Raw genomic sequence first — 26204 nt, forward strand, 5'->3', positions numbered from 1 at the left:
GAAAGGCACTTCACAGCACATCATCTCTCATAAAATTTCAGGCAAAGACCAGTGAAATTAGTTCACCAGTAAGATCTTCGTTAGGTTCTCGTGTCTGAATATTTAATATAACTGGTTAGTTTGCTATTCTGCATTTCACAGCTCTGTGGTCTGTATGTGGAGTATCACCCACAGCTAAAACCTGCTGCATTGAGACCTTGGCTGTTTGAAGATTATTTGACAAGATGTTGGTACTGAGCTACAAACACAATACAGTCACTTCCTTCAGCAGCAGAAATCACATTTACAACATGATTCTTCTTCATGAGGTCAGCCCCTGTCAACCAGAGCCTTGTGACGTGAATCCCACAATGAATAATGCTGCTTTGATGCTGATCTATCCAAACTTGAGCTCAGTAACTCCTTCTTTCAGTTTTGTTCCCTCCTGTGCCTCTAAATCAAGAAATTTTTTTATTTATAAGTCATTTCCTCAATTAAGTCAGTCTATACGATAGGCTGGCTTTCCACTGTTTTTATTACATTGGTTTCCCAACAGATGGTGGTTTGTTTTTTTTTTTTTCTCCCCCATATTGGTCGAGAGATCAAAGGATTCAGCCATACTTGTCTTTTGTTCTGGGAGGTGTGTGGATGAAATTTTGCATATGTTCCATGACTGTGAAGTTGGGTTAGTGTTTTCAATTGTTATTCTAACAAGAGGCAAATGCTGAACTTCTGTGTTACTAGAAATATTATGGGCTCTGTTGATGAACCAACATAATATTCCCACCCAGAAAATTGGATTGACATCTTAATATGATTATCATGTCTCCTAAAAGTACAGTCCAAGTCTGTAATGAATTAGGAAAACTGTATCGTCTCATGGTAAAGTAAGGTAACCATATGTAATGGGAATATTTACATTGCGGGAATAAATAATTCATCATAATGTCCTTTAACTGATAGGAGAAATAATGAACATCCAAATGCAAACAGTGGGTGCACTTTCAGCTCCTCTGGTAGTCATCGCTAAAATTAATTTCCTTAAAGCAGTCACAAAACTCTGAGTCAATCCTCTAACAATCCTAGAAATCAATGTTTTTTTCTGTGACTATACAAATGAAGAGTGCACCTCAGTTTTAGCTACCCCAGTATAACTCACAGAGAACTCCACTGAAGATAAATAATACTAGGAAAAAACACCCAATTAAAAAAAAAAAAAATTAAACCCAGATTCTAAGAGTGTCTTTAACTCAAATCACTCATTATCTGAGCATATTCAAAGTTACCCGTGGTTTTAAGACATGGACTCAGAAAACAAGACACCACATGTGGTACAAGTGAAAGTCCACCCAATGGTTCTGCCTGTGCACATGTGCATGCTCCACTCTGCAAATTTACTTCCATGGAGGTCTCTTTCTATCTCAGTCTGTTTTTTCTTCTCTCCAGCAATATAAACAAAAGTTTTCCCACAGTTCTGAGACTCATTTCTTTGAAACTAATGAATATGTTGACTGGCTTTAGTTCCTTATTCATGGAAGCCATTCAGCTGTGGCATACCGTATACAGCTCTCCCCCGTAATCAACCGGCATTTCTCAGCCACCGAAGGCGAAAGCCATGTACGGTGATGGAACAATGGTCTTCTCAGTTATCTCAGTGGAAGCATGCTAGTGCATGGTTTCTTGTCATCAGGAGGTAAGGGGTTCAAATTTGACACTATTGCTCACGCTGGACCTTTTGTGTTGAAAAAAATCTAAAAGAAATCCTGTGTTAACAGTTACTTTTTTAGAGTTGTTTTTTTCAACAGTGGATGAAAATATGTAATATCTTGCTACTATCAAGCTTCCTTTTGTGTCGCTGAATGTCTGTAGTGATCAGACCAGACCAATGGAAACACAAATGCTCTCTACAGACCACATCCTTATCAGTACTCCCTCATCTCAGGGAAGTTTTCAATCAAAACCAAACTGCAGAGTGATGGAACATCATCTGCAGAGCAACTTTCATTTACATTTTCTTTAAAACATATGTATAAGGTAATATTAAATTAATATGGCTCTGGAGTTTGGTTTTGAGTTTGTTTTGTTTGTTTTCTTAAGAATAAACTGGGAGGTCTGCCATAGCAACTTAGATATATTTATGAAGTCCTAAACAAAAGATAGCTGCTCAATAGCTGAAATGATCAGACTTGAATAGTGCTTGGGGTTTCATTAGTGATTTTTGCTGTGCAACAAATGGTCCTTGCAGTTGTAAATTCCACGTCTTTGTTCTGTTTCTCATCATATCTTATACCTCTCCTCATGTTCACTTACTAAAGAACTGTGCTCCCATTTTGCCTAAAACATTTTATTCTGTAGTCTGAGGAATGAAGGTGAAGAAATAAAAGAGCCACCACACTCTTTTGACTTGCGATAGTTTAAAACCTGATTTCATTTCCTGCATGTAAATGTTCAACTTGTAAATCTCAGAGTGAGCCTCAGACATAATTACTGACTTTCTGTCACTTTAGGCATAAATAGATTCCAAATTGCTTAGGTGTAATTATGAAATATGCAACGGCAGGACTGAATGCATTAAATGACAGCTGAAAACCTACAATGTTCATATTTCCTGTCAATGATTAAAGCATGACCCCTTTGCTAAATACTTTCCCTCCAAAAATTATATTTGTACTGCATCTGAATTTTAAGATATTGAGACAGATCCTTTGCATACTTTTTTTTTTTTGGAATAGCCTTATTCTTACAAATATACCTTTATGTTGGTAAAAGTAAGGTCAAATAGATCAACTAGTTGTCAAATATTCAGCTGTCATAAAGGCATATCCTTCTTAATTGAATATATCAGGACAATAAACACTAGCTGCACACTCAAATTTCCATACATTTAACTGTGTGGTTTACATTAAAAGTTTAGCATGCATAATAATTTTTATTAGGAAATAGATTCTTGGTAAAATAAGATACTTGGAAAAAAAAACTTTAAAAATTTTACTCTTCAGTGCCTCACTTTGCTGAGGATGAAACATCCACAGCAGCTGTGTAGACTTTCCCAACAGTGAGGGGTAGGAAAGATGTCAGCCATTGCTGCCACGTGTGTTATTCAGTTGAGAGAAGTTTACGTCATAAATTAAACTATTCCAACAGCTAAATTATTGCATAAAGCCTAATAGTCCTGCTTTAAAGGATCTGTTCTGGAAATAAATGTTTATTGGAAATACATTTTGCTTGGGGATGACAGGATGAAGGTTTGAAAAATATGAGCTTTCCTGGTCTAACTTCTCTTTTAACAAAGCAAGTGTTCAAAATACAGTTAAAGTCAAAGGAGACCTGCAGTGTATTCAAAGACAGGTCTTGATAAATAATAGCATTTAACCATGAACGTGATTAATATTTGTTTACAAAGGGGTTTATGGAGTTTTTCAAAAAGCCTTTTAAATAGGAATCAAGTTACCTCTTTATGGTGACCTTCTACTTCCGTAACTTTATCACAAGATAACACAACATAACAAGAGGTGCCATTTGGGACATAGCACTCGACCTGTAAGAAATATGTGCTTCTGCATGATCGTGCTTAAAAATGTGTAGAGCTTCCAACAACACATCCTAGTTTCCCTACTGAAATATTTGTCAGACCTTAACAGAACAACTGGCTCGCTTAGGTTGTCTTATGAGAAAGGACTCTGTCCTTTCCCTGTACTTCTCTTGTAAATGGTGTATTTGGGTCACTGAAAAGTTCCCATACCACATTTTTTCCCAATCAATGTCATAGTGAATTATGACTTGGAGAAAGTATATATATATACATATATATATATCTACATGTAACTGTATATAAAACTACATACTTTAAAAATGCTAGGAAGGTGACAGCTATATGACAAGATTTTTTTTTTTTAACAAGTGGAGGTAAATTGTACATGTGTGAAAAGCCTGATTTTGAGAGAAGTATTTTCACACAGGGTAGCCTAAGAGACTGGAAATCGATGTCATGTGGAGCAATGGAAGTGATGGTTTACAGACTCATCACCTCCAGATACTTCTTTGTTTTGTGATTTTGGCCACTGCCGCTGTGAGGTACCTGGACACGTGTGCCTAACACTGACTATCTTGTTACCTGCCATCCTCCACAGACAAGAACATCAGTACAGAGAAAAGGTCTAGTGCCTGGAATTTCCCCATATAGCAGAAATCACTACCTGTTATGAAACAAAGTGAAGCATATCAGGCTTTAAACATCTAAGGGATGTTTTCTTTTTTTCCCTGGTGAAACTACTCAGGTAATGGAAAGAAGTGCTCTAAAAGGTACTTGTACTGTATCTAAGCTAGAGATCTGGCTCTTCAGCTTTATTGTCCTGTACTATACTAACAGGATACCTGGTAGTTTGAAAGAGTAAAGCACCTGTGAACTGAAGTAGGCTATTGCAGTCTGTGAACTAGATCTTCTTTTATAGGCATTTCTCTGTGATTATAGTGATGCTTAGAACTAGTATGTCACAACTAACAGTTTCATCACCCAATTGTGATATCATAAATGAGAATAATCCTTTCACAGTATCCTTTTTTTCATATTTTCGTATGTATATTTGGTAAGCATTCAAATACCATATAAAGGTATTATATATTTGGTAACATTTAAATACCATATAAAGGTATAATTAATTAGATGGAAAGAAATTAGCCTGAGGTGATTTGGAACTTAGAAAATCATTTTCTCAAATGCTTCACTTAAAAACCACAGGTTAGAACCTTAACTGATGTAAACTGACACAGGTCTGCTGTCTTCAATGAAGTTAGGCCAATTTATGCCCTGTCTGCTACTACTGAAATCAATGTTTCACTCTGAATTTTTATATTAGATAATCAAACACAAGTTTTCTACCAGTAGTAGCATTGGTCCTTCAATTAGTGTGTTCTTTCAAAGTCATTCTCTTAGGAAAAAACCTGCTCTTCCATCAGTATATACATATAAAATACACAGAGACAAAAAGATGGATGCATAAATGTATCAGAACAGGATGTCCATTACTCAGAAAATGCACTCTGGACCTCTTCTAATATGAAACAAAGAAAGGATAAAAAAGAGTGGAAAGTATATTTCAGCAAAACTTTATGACTTGAACCAAAGATTTTTAAAATACAGAGAGTCCGGAAAAAGCAAATATGTTACAGGTGGTAGCATTATATAACTTCATATGCAATAACTTAATGTTTTATGTACATCATAAATCTGAACTAAATTTAAAGCTTCTTTATTGATTGAGAAATAACCTGCAAGTAAAGCGATCCCAGACCTTTTAAGTTCATGCTGTTAAAAATGAGTTTTAATCTGTTGGACAATGACAAGAAATGTGGAATTAGGAGACAATAAAAGAAGCAGGGTTAGTTCTTCAGACAGCACCTACTGATTTACCTCTATTGAAGAAACACGAATGTATTCCTGCTGAGGATCTGGCTAACAATTTTGTACAGTTCTTGAAATGCCTGTCTCAGCATTAAAAAAAAAGAAAAAAAAAAGTACTATAGGGCATTCTCTACACCTCCACCTGTATAAAAGGGTTAAGTAAATGGAAATTCCTGTTCTTACCATAACAGGACTGTTCCCTGCTGGTTCACTCAAACTACCCCAAAGGGAGCCCTGGGGAAAGGGAGCTGGGTTCCTTCCCCCTGCTCAGGCATGCACAGGCAGGTGCATTCCGCATCCTGTTGTGATTTTCTAGGCGGTTTAATGCACCTCTGTGTCTCCCTGCAGTTGGATTTGTTCCTTTCAAGCACAGATCTGACTTGCATAATTTCGCAACTGTTAAGTACAACATTCCTACACATCCAGCCCTGTTTCCTCAGAAGTCAGTGGGTGCAAAACAGAGTTTTACTAATTACTTTCTTGTTTCATCTGGTAGTTGGTTTCTTGTATTGTATTGCGTTATGAGGACAGAATGACACATATTGCCTAACCCTGGAGTTTGTGTACGTGTCTGTGTTAGGTCATCTCTCCTAAATTCATGCACATACAATGGATGATATCAAGCTTTAAATTAGGCTCTCTTCAGGTATTTTTTGTGTATCCACACGCTATGTTCTCTCTAAATATGTTCTTTCCTGCTTCCTCATGGCTTACGTGCTTAAAGTCTATTGAAACATTAATTTTATTCTTCTCTCTAAATACTGTGGTTATTCACTTACACATCTGGAATGGATTTAAGCGAAGATTAGTCTGCTTTACTCCTCAGACTGCGGTGTAATTCACAACATATTAGGTTGTATACATTTGCGCACATCATTTTTAATCAGATGCACAGCATGCCGTTCATATCCTTTTAGCTTTTTATTATTATTTCTGATACTGTACTTCATCAGACTCAATTAGACCTGTCTAGTTTCATCACTAGAAATGGTTTTCTTCAGGTATGGAATGGGGCTGTGATACGCTGCTTCATATCAAAGAGATATTCAACAGATATAACAATTCATATTCCCATTACTTTATGACAGTCACACAAAGTAATTTATTTCATTTCCCCAGTCATAAAAATTGTACCATATTCCAGCCTCCTTCAGCCTACTCCAATTGCTTCCAGCATTTCTTCTATCACTTGCCACTCTTTTTTCTTTAAATTTCACTTCTCCACCTTTTTCAGTTTGGCACACACAGATTTCCTCTCCACCATTGGATTCAGGCAGGTGGGTTACATTCAGAGCTCACATAAACAAGCAATCTTTTTAGAGAGTAGGTACATTCCTCGACTATTGCCCTAATCAGTTCACATTTACCTCTTTAAGTGCTTGAAAAATAAATAAGCAGATGGTGAAATCAGTTAATTTTCCACAAGTGTTGTGGCAGAAAAGGAATCTTCAGGAAATGTCTTAGACAGCAATTTTTAACTCAAAAAAATCAACCGCTTACCTTTGCTTATACTTTTTACCTTTTTTAGTATGCTAGGGAGGTATAAACTCTACATGATACAGAAGCAATGGCTCTTTGACACGTCCAGTGCTGCTGTCTGACACGAGAACATAAACCATCTGGCTCTCACAGATGCAGTGTGCAGGGGTGCAGGGGTTAATATTGTATCCCTCTCATTCATGGTGTCTCTAATAGCTACTGTCAATCAAGCACCCTCCTCTTCCTCAGCTCCCAGAGGAGATGCACATTTGAAATTCCTGACTAGGTACTATGGGAAAGGAAGGAGCAGGCTCTAGCTGAGGGACAGAGAAAACACGGATTATTTTTCATTGCAAATCTAATAAATTAATTTATTCATCTGATTATCACCTTTGCAAGGGACAGACTCTAGGCTGACTGTCAGATTTGTCAAACCCCAAGATGTGGGTACAGCTGCCTCCTGCCCTGCCTCACTTTCTCTCCACATGGGCAGACCTAGGCTGAGAAGGCAGAAAACCCTCCTGCACAACTGTCCAGAGGACACAGAAACTTGTGCCACTGGGAGGGCAGGTGAAGATGATTTCACTCATAGCTTAAGTATGAAAAGGAAAACAAAAGCTAACGGTGCCCGAGGCAGTTCAGATAAACATACTCCTGAGTTCTCTCATTTGCAAAGATGAAACCAAGGATCATGAGAATGATTCAGGCACAAGGGGACTTACAAACTTACTGCACAAATGACCAAAAAGAAAAAAACAAAGGCAACAATTTAGATTTTGTTTATAGTTAGGGACTGTTAAAAAGAAGCTAAAACAAACATCCTCTTTCAGCTCCAAGGCCAAACACATCATTGATTCAAGACTTTAAAAATCCAGAATGTTAAACCAAGGTTGGATCTGGCCTCTCATCTCTGATCATCCTTTCTATAAATCCTTGATAAAGTGCGTGTTAGTTTTATGGTACAGCCATAAAACAGCCAAATGTAGAAGTAAATGACCTCATACCAGCTATCTCTCTGCAGATAGATTCCCTTGGCAGATAGCCAAGAATTGATTGACACACATCTTACGGAACTAGAGTTAATTAATATGTCTACCAATTCCCAAATGGATCTCAGGAAGCAGAGAATCTGTTTAATGCAGTAAGCAATGACATACTGTGTGTGGTCAAGAGACAATCACTAATTGCCAAGAATGCATTGTAATAAAGCATTAAAGAATCTGAACAAAACCCTTTCCGCTCTGCAGCTCCTTTATCCCTTCTAAACCTTATGCTTAGAACATTTTAAAGACTTATGTTTCAAATATCAAAAGACATTTTTATAGGAAAAAATAGTTCCCAGACTATGAAGTCAACACTCAAAAGGTCTGTTAATTTTTCTAAAAGAAGAAATAGTCCTCACTTATTTAACAATGATGTCTTTATTTTGAAGGAAATTTGCAAACCAGAATTGCAAAAGCATAAGGTAACTTGAAAGAACTGATTTTTTGAAGATCACGGAAGCTACAAGTAACATAATTATAAATTCACTGGTAAAACATATCCATAGATGCTGAAAACACCTCAAAAGTCTGCTAAACTAAAACAGTTCATTGAGCAATGCTCAGGTAAGCCAGACAGAAAATACAGTGAAGTGGAATAATTTATATTACATAGTCACCTTAACAGGAAAATAAAAAATTGGCTTTTCTGGGGAGAAAAAGTATTGAAGTGGATCACAGAGACATTCTAGTCAAATATTCACCCAGGAAAACCAGCCTAGTCCTACAGCTTCCTTTGAGTGATTCGACCTTTTACCAGGGAAGACCATTTTTATCTATTTGGTTATGATGATCACTGACAAAACAGTACAAGAGCTACTTCAATATTTCTGCAACACTAAGCAAAAATCAGGAAGCTACAGATTAAAGAAATGGGGGAAAAGAGAGAGTGATTTATTTTTCACAAAAAAATAAGGAAACAAAACCTAGGTCACATATGAAAAACTGTCAGTGTGTTAGGACAAATATGAGATGGGGAATTTATGAATGTGTGACACTATTTTAATTCTCAGCTGGTAGAAAGCTGAGGTGGTGCCATACTGCACTGACTGGAAGGAAACTAAAGGACAGAGTTGGGCCCAGAAAAAAACACACTAGTTGAACTACCCTTCTTATATCTGGTATCTGTCCCAACTTAAAAAAAAAGAGAGTGCTTTTAACTTCGTGAGCCAGGTAGAATGGACTTCCTTATATTTATTTAAACTCCTGGTGGAAAAGATGCTGTGTAGGGGAGAAAAGCAGAGATTCTGCTGTGATTTATCAATCAGCACATCAGCACCTGATTCAGGAGCAGGTCTTTCCAGATCCACCTCCCAGGCTACAGAAACCAGTGAGAGCACATTTTGGCAGGAAGAGATCATGGCTAAACACCAATAAAGATTAAAAAGAGGAAAAAGAAAAATATTGTTTTAAGATAGTTTACCTCAGGATGGCTTCCAACTTCAATATAGGTGCAGACTGGATGAAAAGCCCCTGTTCCACAAGCATACAGGTGGGTTTGGTTGTAAGCCTTCAGCACCTTGATGAAATTAGCACATTCTCTCTGCAAAGAAAAGGGGAAAAAATGTATTCACTGAGTTAATTCAGTGATTTTGACTAATGGGAGCTCTTCTGTCTTAAGGATGTATGGTTGAATGAACAGATTTGTTAAGTGTGATCATTTCATGCTGTTCATAAGATTGTTTACTGCTAAGCATTTAATAAATAGCTTGAGTTAATTTCTCATTTAAATATCTTTGGTTGCTATTTAATAAAGCATCCAACCCTGAAGAAAAGATTACAGAAAAAGAATTCCTAATTTTTGTTTCAGACATGCTTCATCTTTTTAATTTATGCTATTGCCATGTCTGTAAGACAAAACCCATTTATAGAAATGTGTCAGAACGAAATAATGAAGAAAAATGGACCAACTGTTTGCTTGTATTCAATTAAGTAACAATTAGAAGAAAAATGGGCCAGATGGAAGGAGTTGATGAAAAACAAATCATTGATACAGCATTTTTAACAATTATATGAGTGCTGCCTCACCCTCACTGTTTGTGTTTAGGGCCAGTTTTATACATATGAATACTTATGTTAAACTTTAATGCAATTATTGAAAGCCCCTAGAATGTAAGCTTTGCAAGACTTGGACTTTACTCTTTCTTCCTATGTAAATTATCCATCATGAGTTATTTAATTCTCGACAAATAAAAGCTTAATAGCAACACTAACAGTCCCTAGTACAAACATTATCTGTTATCTGTTAACAAAACTGTCATTATTAATGCCTAATGTTATTAAAATGGATAGCCAAGATGCTGACTTTTTCCATTTGTTCAATATTTTTATTTCGATCAGGTCTAACATTGAAAAGGAATATGTCAGTGCCTGTGAGTTGATCTACTGATACAATGACAAACAACTCATTTTAAATAGGAGGGAAATGAGAACAATGCAACTGAATAAATATTTCCAGTAAAGTTTGTGTTTAAGATGAAGGAAATTTTTCTATGCATATTTAATTACTTTTTTGGTACAGTGCTCAACTCTACCTTTCTAAGTGGACCAGGGCCCACGGAAACACCACCTGAGCTGCCACCTCCACAGAAATCTCACTGACTGGCATCATTCCTCTCTGTAACTTCATTGCTAATTAAACCAGATACTCCCAAACACAAAATAAAGGCGCTGACAGGAAAATGGATGTGCAGTTTGAGGCATGCCTTAGGCCACCACAGGGAAAAGCAATGAACCTACACAGATGAAACACTGATTCCCTGCCTTACACAAAGGACTGTACTGGTATGAAATTGCTCTTACAATTTTACTGTATATTTGCATAACAGATAAAGCATACAGAATCTTACTACATCCTTGAGTTACTACTGTAAACTTAGCTTTTCAACTGAGATGGAAGAGAAAACATAGAGATAGTTAAGGTAATCCAACAGGAAATTGAAAGAAATAAAGATGGATGTTATTCTCAATTCTTTCCATTGTGACCTTTCTTAATAAAAACACACACAATTTCTGGCCCATACTTTTTCTTCCTACATATAAAAGTATAAGCATGAACATACATTTATTGTATTTATGTTTATCCACAGACTGCTTTCTACTGTTGCAGTGGTAGAGTACTAAGCAAATATCTGGCATAAATAATCAAAAAAATGTTTCAGTATTTTTATTAATGCTGCTGTCCTTTGCTCCTTTAAATAAAAGTATGTTAACAATTCAATGCCTGCAAGAGTAAAATGGACAAATACCCCAAATTCACGTAACATTAAAAATTGACAAAATTGAAATAGATCCTTTCTTAAATTCTAATATTCTGTGTTTCAGATGGAGCATCTGACTTTGACTCTACATAATTTAAAACTGACCAATGATGTGTTCATTATTAAATAAGTTAGAATTTTGTCACGTAGAGTTGTATCTGGACAAATATGACCGTAATGCTGTTTCAGTAGGACTGTGCTTTGCCTTGTCAGGTTTAATGTATCATGATTTTAAAAATGTCTTTGTGGTCTATTACTACCCTTTATTAAGGCTTTTAAAATTGCCTACATGAAGAACATGAAAAGTCAGAGGCTGGTGGCCACACATAAAATGCTGTAAGTAGATGGGCTGGACCCATAGCCACTGTGAATAAAAGAACTGTGCTGATTTCAGAGGAGCTGTTCTGATTTACAGCAGCACAACACCTGTGACTCTACATGCACTCAGAATCACATAATCACAGAATATTCTGAGTTGGAAGTGACCCACAAGAATCATGAAGTCCAATTCTTAAGTGAATGGCCCCTACAGGGATCAAACCACAACCTTGACGTTATTGGCACCAGGTCTGACCAACTGAGACTGTTCAGCTGCTTATCTATAACATACAGCAAGAAGGTATTAGATAGCTAATACTTTAAAGGTGAGATGGAAAACCCTACTTAGATTAGGGACAGAGTCTTCTTTGATTTCTATGGATGAAATTAAGAAAAAAATTGTATCATCAGCTTCACTGAATTATTCCAGATTAGTCTGGGGGGAAGGGGGATTAACCCTATTATAGCTGTATTTGCATGTCAAGTGTTTACAATTGATATTAGTGTAAATGAGTAAATATCAGTAAAGTGACTCCGGATTTCTAACATATTTCCAAAAGCATATTTAGCTTATTCATCCCTGCTTTTAATCCCTTATATAATGTGTTTTTTACCATAGATGTCTGAGAAATACACAACCTAGTTAAACAATGGGGAAAGTAAATACCTACAGCAATAAACCTTTGACTATGGTGAATAAATTTATATAACATTTTAAGTTCCTAGTCCAGTTCAGACTGCTCTTACAGCTTCCCTCTGTTTTATAGCTGCATAAAGGAACCATTAAGGTCTATTCAGTAAATTCTCATACACCTCTCTAGCAGATTAGGTTTCTTTATATATTTTACATGGTAGTAAAAAAATAAATAAAGAGGGGTATTAAACCCCAATAAATGACATCAAAGTAAAGTTACAGTTCTGATTTAAGCCCCTGTCAACTCAGGAAGTTCAAAGTGAACTTTTTTCTGCCCTGCCTGGGAGACAGTGCTATTCCCCCTGGAACAACAGCAACAGGCACACTGATTTCCATCTCAGATTTCTTCCTTTGTCTAATTGTGCTCAAGTACAGCTGCACAGATACAACGTCATGTGTGAAAATCTTGTACCTCGTTGTTTGATATTCTGAACTCAGCAAGAATTTGCTTTGGGATGATGAATACTAGGTTTTCCTGGTTTATGTGGCTCTGGGACAAAAAAGCTTTCCACAAATCTGTAATAAACCAACTTTAACAGCTTTGAATGATTTGCTCAGACCCTAAATCACAGCACATGCGTATGACAAAGAAGATATTCCGATCATGGAAAGTGTGTGTGCATTGAATGCAATTCAGGTCTGCCGCTCTATGGGACTTGTGTGATTGACTCCCAATTCCAGTCCGTTTCCCCGCTCCTGCCCTCACAGCACAATTCCTTCAGTGGCATTCAGGCACCATCAGTTGTGAAACCTGGCAGGCAGCTCTGCTGGTCCTGACACTGGTGGCTACGTCAACTTGACTACAAAGCAATTCTCCAACCCCCTTGGCTGTAGGCCTGGAATGACTTGGGTGTCTCTAACTGGGCTTGTCCCACTTGGCAGCAGTGTCTCCCCCTGCCAGACCCCCAGGCTAGCACTATATTGTTAGTGTGAAGGTCTGTGCCAGCAGGATGAGGCATTTCACTATATGATCTCAGAGTGTAAGGCACTGGAAGGGAAACAAAGACAACAAAAGGCATGTAGTATCTCGGAAAATACGGCAGATAGGAGAAAGTATCCACTGCAGGAAGAGGAGGTAACCTAGAGCCAGAAGCTGTAAGGAACAAATTGTCAGGGAATTTAAACACTGTGTCTGAGTGTGAATTGAGCCTCCCCACGCTTTTGTATCCATTTTCACTTTCCCCGAGAAAGGGATGTTGTTAAAGGGGACACATTCTGGACATATCTATACTGTTTGAATATTACTCTTTGTCAAGTGAAATAGATGAAGGAAGAAAACTAGACTTTTAAAAACTAGTTTCCAGGCGGAAATAATTTTTTTCATATTTGAAAGCAAGGTGTTGTGGGAGTTTAAATACTTTTAGCCGAATAGTGCGAATGAAAATAAATGTAAGGTTTGAAAAGTATTACTTGGATGGGTTATGAAAATAAGCCTTAAAGAAGATGAGCACTGGGATCGTCACAGTGAATCATTGTAAATTCCTGCACCTAATAATCTTGTTCATTATAACGGGTAGCTTAATACTAGGAACGTTTTTCTTCTCTCTGTAAAGCTAAACAGAGAGGGCTGTTTATGCCCTAGAGCTTGAGTTTATACATACATACATACATACATACATACATACATACATACAGCAGAAAGCATAAGCGGTTGTATGTGGTACAGAATGACTGAGGCAGGTATTCAAAGGGACAATTAGGTACATCATGTGGGAGTTACTGCAGTCCTCAAAATACCCATTCATTTTTCTTGCCTACCCCTGGAGAGGATTAGTCTTCATTTATATTTCAATAAATGCTTTAAGGTTTCCCCAAGAGCTGTAGGTTCCTCCTTTGGTCTTGTACAGAAGTGCCTCTATCTTAAAACCCAAGGAGCCAAATCCCTACATCACATCTGAGACCTTTTAGCACAGCCTGCAAGATCTTCCTCTCTCTGTCCTGATAGAGGGAACTTCCTTAGGTAGCTACTTTATTATGTTTTCACAATATAACTGCTGGATCTGTCTCTGCAAACAGCTGTGATGGCATGATTGCCAACATCCTCCAAAGCACGGCCAAAGAAATGGTGATATGTGCAGTAGATGAAGTGCTCACCCCAAACCTGGGGCCCAATCAAATTTGCTTCTCTGTTTGAAGGAAAACGGACTGTAAACTTCACCAAAGCCAAAGAAGCTCCTACAGGCTTTCCTGGGGTTAATATGGCATATAAGTGCACAGGGGCATTATATGCCCTGAAGCCATTCTACCTTGTGTCTAGGAGTTAAAGATATATTTGGCCACATGGAGGAAACACACCTCAGAATTTCACTGGGCATTCCTGAGTGAGAAAAAGGTTTTAAATCACCTTTTAAAAGGTGCATTAAAGGTATTTACGCTTCCTCTAAACTTGACTGAGGAGGCTGGGGGGTTCAGATCCCCAGCTCCACACTGATGATTTATTGAAATGAAAGTGGCTAAAACAGTACTAAGGTAACACATCGTGCTATGGTAACACAGCCAAAGCCCCAACTCCACTGCAAATTCTGCCATGCTGAACTCCTACTTGTAGAACAAGTTGAGAAATTATTAGACTGTCACTTACATTCAGAGTGTGAATTAAAGTCAAAAAGGTCTTGTGAGTCTGAACAGATTTCTTAACTCTAACTTTTAATTCCAAATATTATATAATAAGTATAAGGGCAGAGGGCCTGTCTTAAAGAGAAGATAGAGTGTTAATTAAGTTTTCTAGAAGGGCACCCACTATATGAAGATCAATATATCTGACTTACAAACCAAACATGCACATTTATTTTTTAAGAGTTTTCTAATATTTATATATCAAGTTGATAAAAGGGCTTACGCAGAGAGAGATTAACCTGAAAAAATAAATCACAAAGAAAATGTCTGCAACCAAAAGCATAAGAGCCGAATGCAGAAAGACTGAAAAACAAACACTACAGATATGTAACACTGATTAGGCTGTGTTATGCAGACTTTTCCCGGACAGTTACAAAAATAAAGTCCATCCATCTGTCAAAACATCTGCTCCGCGTATGAAAATTAAAACAGAATTTAGGTGTTTTTTATCAGTTTCCAGTAATTCTCTCTCCTCCAGAAGCCTGGAACTTACGTCCTTCGATCTGAATTACTAATGCAGCAAATAGTTTTTAATGACATCTTTTTAAGTGGAAATTAAAGGGTAAGTCCCCATGACGAACTAATATCCAGATTTTTCTCCTTATTTTAAGAAAGTGGTTTCATTTTTTTAACCAACACTGATATCCATACTGCTTCTCAGATATTATAGTAAATGTAAATGGCCAGATTATGCAGTGCAATAAGTAGAAGGCTAAATGATCCTTTACAGTATCATTAGCTTCAACAGTTTTCTGCTGATTTAATCCAGATAAGGATCAGATCCAGTAATATATTCTTCCTTTATTTCAGCCTTCCCACATAGCCAAGTGATTAAAATATCAGAAGATTTTGTCTAAACTGGATGGACAAGGGGATTTAAAACTATCATCTAACAGCTGGACAAGCAAAACAAATATGTGTTTTGTCTTTTAAATCAAAATGGATGGACAGCTTTCATATAAAGTCCCATGCATGAGGTTAATTAATATGTTTACTTTTTTTTCCCTTCATCTGTCCAATTAGTTGAATTCTCAAGTGACGAGGTCAGGGATATCCATGGAGAATAAGTAATCCTTGATATTACTGCTGTCATTCAAATTTATCACACTGATGAAAGATGTTCCAGAATTACCAGGGAGCTTTTTTAACTTCTCTCTTTTGCTGGTGGGCTACTGCTGGTTGCCATCAGTTCAGCTGGTATTGGTATCTTTTTCAGCATGCAGTAGCATTGTTTCAAGGAAAATATTTCTGGAGTGTTAGTGCAATAAATATATGTGTGACTGCCATGTACACAGAAGATGGATTCTCAGCTAGACCCGGCAAATACTCTAGCATGTCAGTAAGCATGGGCGAGGAAGTCTCTTCAGGGTGAACTCTACATGGTGTGTGCTTTCACAGCTCTTGCTGTTTGGGAGCAAGATTTTGTAAAATGCAGTAACATTATTTAAAAATTATTGTCGTGTCCCTCTTTTTATTACAGTAACATTTAAAAGAATATTGGTCCAAAAACACAGTCTGCTTAAAAAGGCCCAGAATAAGCAGGGAACAAAGCCAATTATTTAAGACCTGTTAAAATGCAATGGTCTTTTAAAATTTTATTTTATTGGAATAAGCTGGTTGGTAACAGCACTGCAAAGCTTTCGTGTTAACATTGGCAGTAAAGAGAAAGTCCCCGAGTTCTGGGAGCCGTGTGCAGGCTGTAATGGGTGGGGAAATCCTGCCTGGCACCTGTACTCCATGAGATAACCTTCCAGCTGAACCTGTATAGGCAGATGCACGATTTTAGAGCAGGGGAGGCCAGCTGGCATGAGAACATTTGCAATATGTGATTTATTACTGTGTACCCTTGTAGCTGGGATCAATATCATCATTTACATCCCTGTTTTGTCATTACCGTACCTTGCAATTAGCAGGAGCAATGTTTTATACTCTCACCCTCCAAAAAAGAGCCAGTCTGCAGTGCTGACTGAAGCAAGTTGAGCAGCTGAAGTATTGGACTCTGTGTTACAGAAAGGGGTTTCTATTAACTTATTTCTTGGGAGTTACATCCCCATTTGTCAAAGCCTTAATAAGCAGTGTGCATTTCATCACACACATGCAAATCCAATACAAACCAAAAATATGTCTAGGTAAAAAAACCACCTAGTCCCTTTTATAAATCCATGTTATTTTGAGGACTGGACTTTAACTGTACTTGTTTTCCCACCTCAGAGCTTTGAAAGAGCTGACAGATCCCCAGAATAAGTGACCTTTATGCTAAATTGTGCAGGACTTTATACTGTATTGTGATCTGGGGGACCCAACTCCTCTGGAGATGTCATGAATGACTTTACTCTTAAGCATGGTGACCACTGCTGACATTGCACAGGAACCACTGTTTAATTTCATATCTAGATTTTCCTCTGCTGACAAGATGTGCCCTGAGAAATTTCAGACTGATGAGGGTTGATAAGACATTTTTGGTTGCATAGTACAGTTTACTGTACTTCCAGTTATCTTTCCAATTAAGTTCTGCCTGTTAGCTGCCTGATTTTCTGATATGACAAGAGTTCTTGAGAATATTTAAAATGTATAATTTACTCAAGTTGCAGGATGTCTGCATGAATTCAAACCATTAAAGCATCAAGACAAGAAAAAAGGAGCCAAGAAAGCAGATGATTAAAAAAAGCAGATATATCCTGATTCCTTCAAACCACAAAACTGCAAGCCATATTAGCAAACAGTTGTACTGTCAGCACACTTGCACAGCAGATGGAAAGCTTCTCTGGTTCTTCCTTTGTGCTAGTGAGGGCAAAACACAAAATGTCTCTTTGCCTGTCTACTTATCCACTTGCAAATCTGGGTCATTACTGGTATTTGGTCATTTGGCCCAGGGTTTATCACTAAGAATAAGCATGGAGGTAGCTAAGCTAGGTGGGATACTCCTTAGGGCTTGTCTTGAAAACAATCTTAAGCCAGAAGCCATTAAAAGAAGTCATTAGAAGCCATGCTTTGAAGATGCCTCCCTTGACACACCAGACCTCTAAATCTTTGTCTTTAGCACTGATCATGTGGCCTAGTGATCTCAGGAAGCAAAATTTTCTCCAATCTTTTCTTGCATTTGGCACATTCCAATTACAAGACATGTTTCATGTCCTGAAATCTTCATTCAGAAGATGTATATAACAAATGTTCCAGACCCGTGAACAGCTAGAGGGATGCCAAGAAAAGGCTGCAGCACAATATACCTGATTCAATGATCATGTCACATTTTTGTACATCTGGTTAATGCATAGTTAACAAGACAAACCAAAGTCTTCTGTGGATGCAGTCCAGCAAACAAGTGGGTTTTCCGGGTTTAGCAGGCATAGCATGACTGTTGTACATTAAACCTTTCCATGAGTGCTAGCAAGCTTCCTTTATTTTGAATTCTTATGCTCTGTAGTAGTATGCACTTCCTACAGCACAGAATAAATTTATTTAAGGAACAGAAGAGTATTTAATAAATAACTCAAAATATTGGGAAGCCTTGAGGTCAAGTAGAAGCCAGTTCTTTTCTGACCATAACTTTAAAATAAAAATTTGTTTTGTTCTATAGAGTAAACGAGTCCCACAATATGAGCACGGCTTTATTAGCAAAGAAATGAACACTAGAGTTCGGTTTCAGCCCAGGCAGTCTCATCAAGCCCAGCAGTAATTTAAGTTGCAACCACAGCCTAGATCTAAAGAGTCTCTCTCATCTATCTCTTCCATCTGGGTGGAGTAATCACCTGTCTCCTGGAGAAATCAGATTACACTCACGCCTTTCCAAATAGGATCAACACCTGTTAATTGGGTGGAGTATTTCAGACAAACGGGTTGTCAAGCCTGTTACAGGCACATAACACAGACTCCATATCAGTCAGCTTGCCTTTATTCAGAATATTACAGGCATATCCTCTAATGACTTCCACTCACAGCCACCTAAGACAATATATTCAAAACTTCTCTTTTGAAAATGAACATAAAACCATGAAGTGTTGAAAGGAAGCAAAAAACTGTGACACCTATAAGGGACAGTTGCCTAGCAGTATGTGTGCCTGTAAATAAACATACACTGTAAGCTACTCTATGAGGTTACATGTGTCTTACTGTGGGATGATGGAAATTTGTGTGGGGATATTAAACTGTTTTGGCACCACAGAAAGATGCTGAACAGAGGAACCTTACGTGACAGAAGCTTAAAATTCCCACTCAGTAAAAATATGGCACCAAAGTGAAATTGTTGAAATGTGAGCTTGTTGAGTGGTTTGGGGTTTTTTTGTTATCTTTTTGTTGGTTGGATTTCTTTTTTTAATATATTCATGATATATGCATACAATCTAAAGTTTTTGGAAAATGTTAATCAGAAGTGAATTACCTAAGGGAGTAAGAGATGAATAGATCATTTCATCCAACAAAGATCATTTAATCAGAAAAAGAGCAAACAAACAAACAAAACCAAACACAAAAGCAAGAGAAAAATATATAAATTCTCCCTTTATTTACTGTTCTTACTTTTCTTATTCCAACATCTTCAGAATATAAAACTTTTTCAACACTGAAAAGGGTTTTTTTTTTTTAATATCTTCTGTTGACATGAAGATGTGCAAACTGAACAAAGCATTAGCTTTGACATAGGAAATAATTGCATATTATTTCCTGGGTTATTTTAAGAACTTTCCCTTTAGTTTTCTTAGTTATTACAATAGAAAAAAGACAATATTTTAGATTTGTGTGCAGCAGGGAGGAATTTAGTAGACCTGTTTTTGGTGTATGTAAGTAATGGGTCTACAGAAAATATTAGTTGTGGACTAATTTAATGGTGACATAGTGACCACATCTTGAGTATAGAGAAACTGTGGTATGTGATCTTTCAGAGCAGACACAAACAAAACCAACCCAAAAAAATCCCCCAAAACCAAAAAACCACCAAAAAAACCCACAACCAAACAAAAAAACAAAAAATGAAAAAGCAACCAAACAAACAAAAAGCCCAGTCTGTTTGCTAAAATACAAAGAATGTGAATCAAATTCAGAAAAAAAATAGAAAAAGGAAAAAAAAAGATGTGACTGGTAGCAAAGGGAAGGCTTTTCTTTGACTTCATGAACTTCAGACTGAAGCCCTGAAAGAAAACAGGGACTAAACATATCGATCATTTCTACCAGTCATCCAGTTAATGTGTTTTTCTGGAAAGAAATGTATGAAGAATAAATTTACTCTGTCCATCTTAGGGTGCAGTAAATCATAACATGGAATTACCCTACAACATTTTGAAATAGCAATAGCTGGAAACTCAGCCATAAATAATTCTCAGACTTGCCAAGGCCAAACAAGGGCTCATGAGGAACATCTATTGATAGAAAATTAAACCCTATAATTTGGGGAACGATTTTTCCTTCATTTCTCCTTTACTTTGCCTTTTCTGACTCTGTAAATTTGTATTTCAAAAGCAACAAAGAAAACATTTCTGCAAGACTGCATTAAATCTGCTGAATATTAAATTTCCTTTAGAAGCAAATTTCTATAGTCACACCTATAAACAGAAAAATAAGCCCAAAATTGGAAAATTAGCTTTCTCCTTGATCTATATCAATTTGTTCCCCATCCTGAAAGACTTAAATGACTCCCCATGATACATAAATGGGTAAAATATGAAAATCTGAACAACTGCCAAGTTAATTCTTCCTCTGTATAAGGACACAAGTTATTACCTTACAGCATCTGATTTGCCTTGGTCAGTACATAAAAAGAAATATATGCAAATGCCTAAATGAACACAAGCTGTAGGATCAGGATCTGCAATAAGCCATAAATGAGGCTTTATGCTGGTGGGTGTGTTGTGGGGGTCTATTCGAGAACTGGAGCTGGCACAAACAAAAGTTTCTGGGTGGAACAGTCTGTTAGAGAGCTGCACAGGACTTTGAAAGACTCCAGTGCCCAAAACCCCTTTTTTACCAAGCCTAGTTCACCTCTGAGTGCAGTAGTTGTAGGTTTTGAGGAGATTCTCCCCCCATCTGTCTTCCTCTTTTGTTTGTAGTCTATGCAAAGCAGTTTTACAAAGTAGCAGTACTAAAGCAGCACTACTTACAAAATGTCTCACTCTCTCATCTCCCAAATGGTGAGAATTCCTTTAGTAGGAAATTGTGTCCACATTAGAGAAAATGTACAAGACTAAGGAGCGAGCAGCCCTGAAGCTAAAAAACAAAGCACACTAACTGGGACAACTGATAGTCAGAAAGGATATGCAGTGGCACTGTTTATCTGACAAATATAATGAAAATCACATTTCTTCTTGTAGTAAGTCATATTGAGAGTAAATTCTGTCCCTAATGTTACGGGAGGTCTGTTGCTTTGGATTTTTACTTATTTTACCCCTTCGTGCTCCCAGGAGACATTCACCTTTCCCTTTCACCCAGGGTGGATGGGGGTCCTGGGTTGTTAGGCTCTGTTAAAGAGTTTTACTGCTGTGCTGGAGACAAGAAGCCAGAAGTGAAACAGGGATGGCGATGAAGGTTGGTGGTAGAAAAGCTGGAAATCTGGCTGTAGATGTCCTCCAAAGGAACAGCCCTGAGAGAAAGGAATGAACTACTCTTTGGCAAACCCAAAGGGCCAGAAGCAATTTGACTGGAAAAACTGTGCCTTTCAGATGAATTTAGAAACAGGCTTTCTAGGTCCAGTCAGCATTATATATTTAATTTTCAGATTCTGTCTTCAGATCTTTGTTTATAATAACAGATGAAAAGAATTACTTTTACTTTCTGCCTCCATGTTCTTCTATTTTCCCTAAGGCAACTACAGTAATAAAATGAGTTAAAGGAAACAGTGCTCATTTATTGCCAACTTTGTTTTTCCAAAGTATCACCAGATATGGCTGAGGGACACTTGCTGAGTTACACACAACTTTTTCTTTTCTAGTTTTTGTTTTTCTTTTTCTTTTTCTTTTTTTTTATTTTTTCTTCTTTCTTTCCAAATTAAATCATTACACACTGAGGGATCCATAAGTCTATGGTCTGGTAACCACGGCGGTAGTGGATCAAGGGTTGGACTTGATGATCTCAGAGGTCCTTTCCAACCCAGCTGATTCTATGATTCTATGATTCTATAGATCCATCCCCTCCCTTCCTATAATTTAGGGAGGGTCTGGAAAAGTTTAAAGGAAGCATAAACTGAGATGGCATATGAACATTTTGACTTTATGTATTATCATAAAAAATGAGATGATGAATTAAATTACAGTCATGTTTTTACACCTGCATGAACAATAAACTCAGTAAGTAGGTGCCAGCCACACTTGAATGCAAAGAAGCATGCACAGAATATGGCTATATCGTGTAGTGTAAACAGTCTTGCTTCTTCTTCACTGGAAACAGGTTTTTGATCTAAAGTGATTCCAAATTACCATCAAGAGGACTATCAAGTATAAAAAAATCAATCACGATTGAAGTCAGGTAAAAGTTAACAACTAGATAAAATTTAATGGCAATTAAATAACCCAAGCAGATGCCTATCTCCTATAAATTATAATACAGTCAGTGCTTACCCACACACAATTTTGCTGATACACTTTAGCTGTGTACACAAAAGTGTAACGCTGGATGGACCTGTATGTACGTAACTGTGTATGTTCGTGTGACAGAGCATACACAGAAGCTTGCTGGTACCAAGTACTTGGTACTCTTTGCATCTGTTTGTACATCAATGTAGATTTCTCACCACAAACATTCAGGGAGAAGCCGATATCATACAGCATGCAAAGTGCCTATAAATGCCAGCCATCATGCAGCTTGTCCTGTGCGGCTTCACTAAAGTACCTATTGAAATGTTAAAGATTTACACACATCAAGGCCAGAAAGGACCATTTAAACAATTTAATTTGAGCTGGAATCTTTAAAAGTGGCTAAATAAATTCGATAGTCAAATCACACTTGAAAATAACATCCTAAGGTGCCCTTCAGAAATACATCTTTTAAGCTTTCCAGTCATAGAAATCTATCATACCCTTTAAAAGGGATTTCTCTGATTAACTGTGTAACTTGAACTACTGTTATGGTGCCTCAGTCAAATCTAGTGCAGAGATGTATCAACTGAACAGCAGCCAAAATTTTTAAAACAATGGTAAATTAACAGTTTAAGGACTAAATGAGGTTTCCAGTCAGGAACTTATTCCTGCCATATTCCTACTTGCAAAACTAACTGGTGTTTCTGGTAACTTTTGTAAATCACCCAGGCTTTGCTTTGCTGGTTTATGATATCCCAAGAATGTCAGACTAGAACTGTAGCCACTTTTCTTTTTTTTTTCTTTTTAGTTACCTATTATTCAACCCACATGTAATGCAGAGGTTGCCATGTGTTTTTGCAGGGTCCCAGATGACTGTCAGATTTTTAAACAAAAATACTGAGGCTCACTGGTGAGGAATATGACTAGCAGCATGACTGTTCTGTAAGTTTAGTATAAAAGCTGAGAATTATTCTGTAGAGACTTTGTCGTCTTTGATCATTATCAAGGTCTGGCCAGGAATCATAAGAAATATTCACAGGACTTACAGAAACCAGAACAGATCAAATAAAACACTGAAGTCCAAAATAGCAAGAAATCCTCACAGAATTGCTCATTTAGTTGAATTACGTAAGCAAATATCTTATTTATTATTTATAGTCTTTAATTTTTCATGAACAACGTTACTTTGGTGCTTGTGATACTCTATACTGAGGAAATGGAAATATACTGTACTACTAAGTAGTTACATGGGAGAGTAATTATGATTTTATTGGAAAAAATCTGTATTTTGTGGGAAAATGTAGCAGTTAACCTCTGTCAGAGAAGTCCTGCTGTAAGTAGGTATTGCATAGCTGGGGGGGGAGTCTTCCAGCATCTCTTCTCAGCTTACTCATATGAAAAAAAGATCCAAAGCATACTTTAAAAACTTTATCTATCTATACAGTGAGTAAAGCTTGAGTAATTAACATATAGTAAGCCCTTTAAGAAACAGAAATGACTGCTTAAGTAACAAAGAGGTAGCAGGAGAGCGGGAACAGGCCCCGTTGGCTGCTCTCCTCAAATCCCGCGTGGACTGTCCTGAGCCACAAACCTGCTGTGCCTGGATTGGCATGACTGACAGCATCAGGATAAGGAATCCCTCTGAAGGAGTGAAAACGATGGTAAATTACCCCTTATAATTATGAGAGGAAATCTCTGAGGCCATAGCTGAGGTTAGCAGTGGGGCAGGGCCAGGGTTACACTTCTGCTGCAGCTGCTGCAGTGCACCTGGCCCATTAGTGGGGACTTGCATTTTCAGCACTGACTTACCCTGGAGATCAATAATTAAAAGTTGTTTTTTTTAAAAAAGACCTCAATGTAGAAGTATAGATTGTCATGTGGAAAGTTTTGAACCATCACAAGTGAAGAGTATACAGTATCTCAGAAGTGGTACATGCTGAAAGCAGTATTAAATCAAGCATGGTTTGTATGTCATTGTATTTGTCCTCTATTTCTCCTATTCCCACTAATGAGAGTCTGTTGAGTTATTTTTATGGCCTTTATATTTCACACTCCCAAGGTACCGACAATGGCTTTAAGGAATAAATAAGGGAGGAATAATAAGTTTGTTAAATGATCTGTAATCTTTATCTGTAATTACAGCTAAAGCAGTTGCATTAAATATGTTGCTTGTAATGCACTGTTTTATGGCAAGAACAAGCAGCTGTAAATATTTAAAGATGATGTTCTGAACACACCAAGATATGTATTCCTTCTTTCTAGCTGCCTCCTGAAACTGGATCCACATTACATATGATGTATGGGTTTATTTTATTTTAATTTCTCACCTACTCTCGTAGAGAACTCTAAAATTAAAAAAAAAAAAAAGGAAAGCAAAACCAGCACCAACAAACCTACATGTGAAAAATGTTTCTGAAAACAAATTAGCACATTTTGCTGTACTGCTGTTACTCTCAGTCTGGGCTGCACTGAGCGCTGAGTTCCGTGCTCCTGTTCTGCCCACCAGCTCATGGCAGTGCTGCTCCTAATGCACAGGATCATAGCAGGCAGCTCATGTGCCAGGGGCACACACTGCACTGCTGTGTGGTATGGGCTTCACTTTCTGCTCGTGATCAGCAGGTGTAGCTGTCCTAATATTACAGGAAGCAAAAGAATCAAGGTGAACAGAAGTTATAGTATAAACAGTCCTCTCAAGCTTAGCACAGCCAGAGGATGGGGACCTGAACTTCCCAGCTTACTCCAAAACATGCGTCTCTATGATTTTCAACAACTGCATTAGAATCAGCATGGTCCAATGTATAAAGCATACTCTTACTACTGTGAATTTCTGAAAATAATTATTCAAAATAAAAGAGTATACGTTCACTTTAGGCATTGAATGTCCTACTAATTTTCTGGGATTTTACCCCAGCTATTAAAAAAATCTACTTAATGTAATATCATAATACTTCATTTAAGATCAAGCAGCAAGGCTAGTTAATTTTCTCACATATTTAACACTAGCCTTTTTTTTTAACCTTGAATATTCTAGGCTTCACCTTGTAAAGGACTCCTGAAAATTATTTGTGAACATGAATTAATTTAAATGTATTATTTTTATGTAATGAGATAGCCTAAGTATCTGGCACTTCAGCTGTCCCTTCACATATATAGCTTAGCCTATATTTCCTAGTTTTCACCTAATCCACCTCTACTGTTCCCAAATGGCTTTTTTATGAAGACAACTGTCCTCTATGGCCTAGGTAAAGACTGATGAAACTATTTTTATTATGACCTAGGAAATTATTCAAATGGAGCTCTCCAGAGGCATATGGTTGGCATTATGAATATTTTACAGAATCATCTCTGAAAATCAGGCCAATAGCATATCCACACGGGGCCAAGTTCCACTCTCACTTATACCTTGGCAACCACAATGATTTCCCATTTGGCTTTGCTATGCAAGTATTTGTTTGGCTTATTGCAGGCATGTATTTTTTATCTGCTTTCCCCCTTCTTCAGCCCTTTCCTCCTATTTCCCATTCTGTTCCTATACAGAAGACAGTTATTATCAGTGTGGAATGATTGCTATTTGGGGGCTACCGGCTATGTCTCTCCTACCTCATAAATACAGGGAATATGATGCACACAGGAATGAGGGAAAATGTAAAGAAAATGATGGCTAGTGTAACAGGGTCCTTCCTGAGGCACCAAAACTAATGCAGAATGTTAAAAACACTTTGACCTCAATATTGCTATGAACTCCATGAAGGAAAGAGCTCAGGGGAACCCTCTGACTCCAGAGAGATGCTACAAAGAAAAAGCACTTCTTGGAGCTCACTGTAGGACTGGAACATGGAGCAGGGAAAAAATAGGTCAAAATATTACGCATCCTGACTTCAGGAGATGAGTATTCAAGGGTTAATATTTCTCATTCTG

At 37.4% G+C, this 26204-nt stretch overlaps 1 protein-coding gene across 2 annotated transcripts in view; it reads right to left on the reverse strand.

Annotated features, from left to right (window-relative positions):
- The window catches only part of SEMA3A (semaphorin 3A), a 325143-nt gene that overhangs the window by 89807 nt on the left and 209132 nt on the right, over positions 1-26204 (reverse strand). For both annotated transcript variants that reach the window (XM_064656446.1, XM_064656447.1), the window contains one exon: positions 9323-9442. In XM_064656446.1, the coding sequence (XP_064512516.1) occupies positions 9323-9442 (120 nt within the window). The remainder of the gene's footprint in view (positions 1-9322; positions 9443-26204) is intronic.

This window comes from Pseudopipra pipra, chromosome 5, assembly GCF_036250125.1.
Source record: "Pseudopipra pipra isolate bDixPip1 chromosome 5, bDixPip1.hap1, whole genome shotgun sequence".
Lineage (NCBI taxonomy): Eukaryota > Metazoa > Chordata > Aves > Passeriformes > Pipridae > Pseudopipra > Pseudopipra pipra.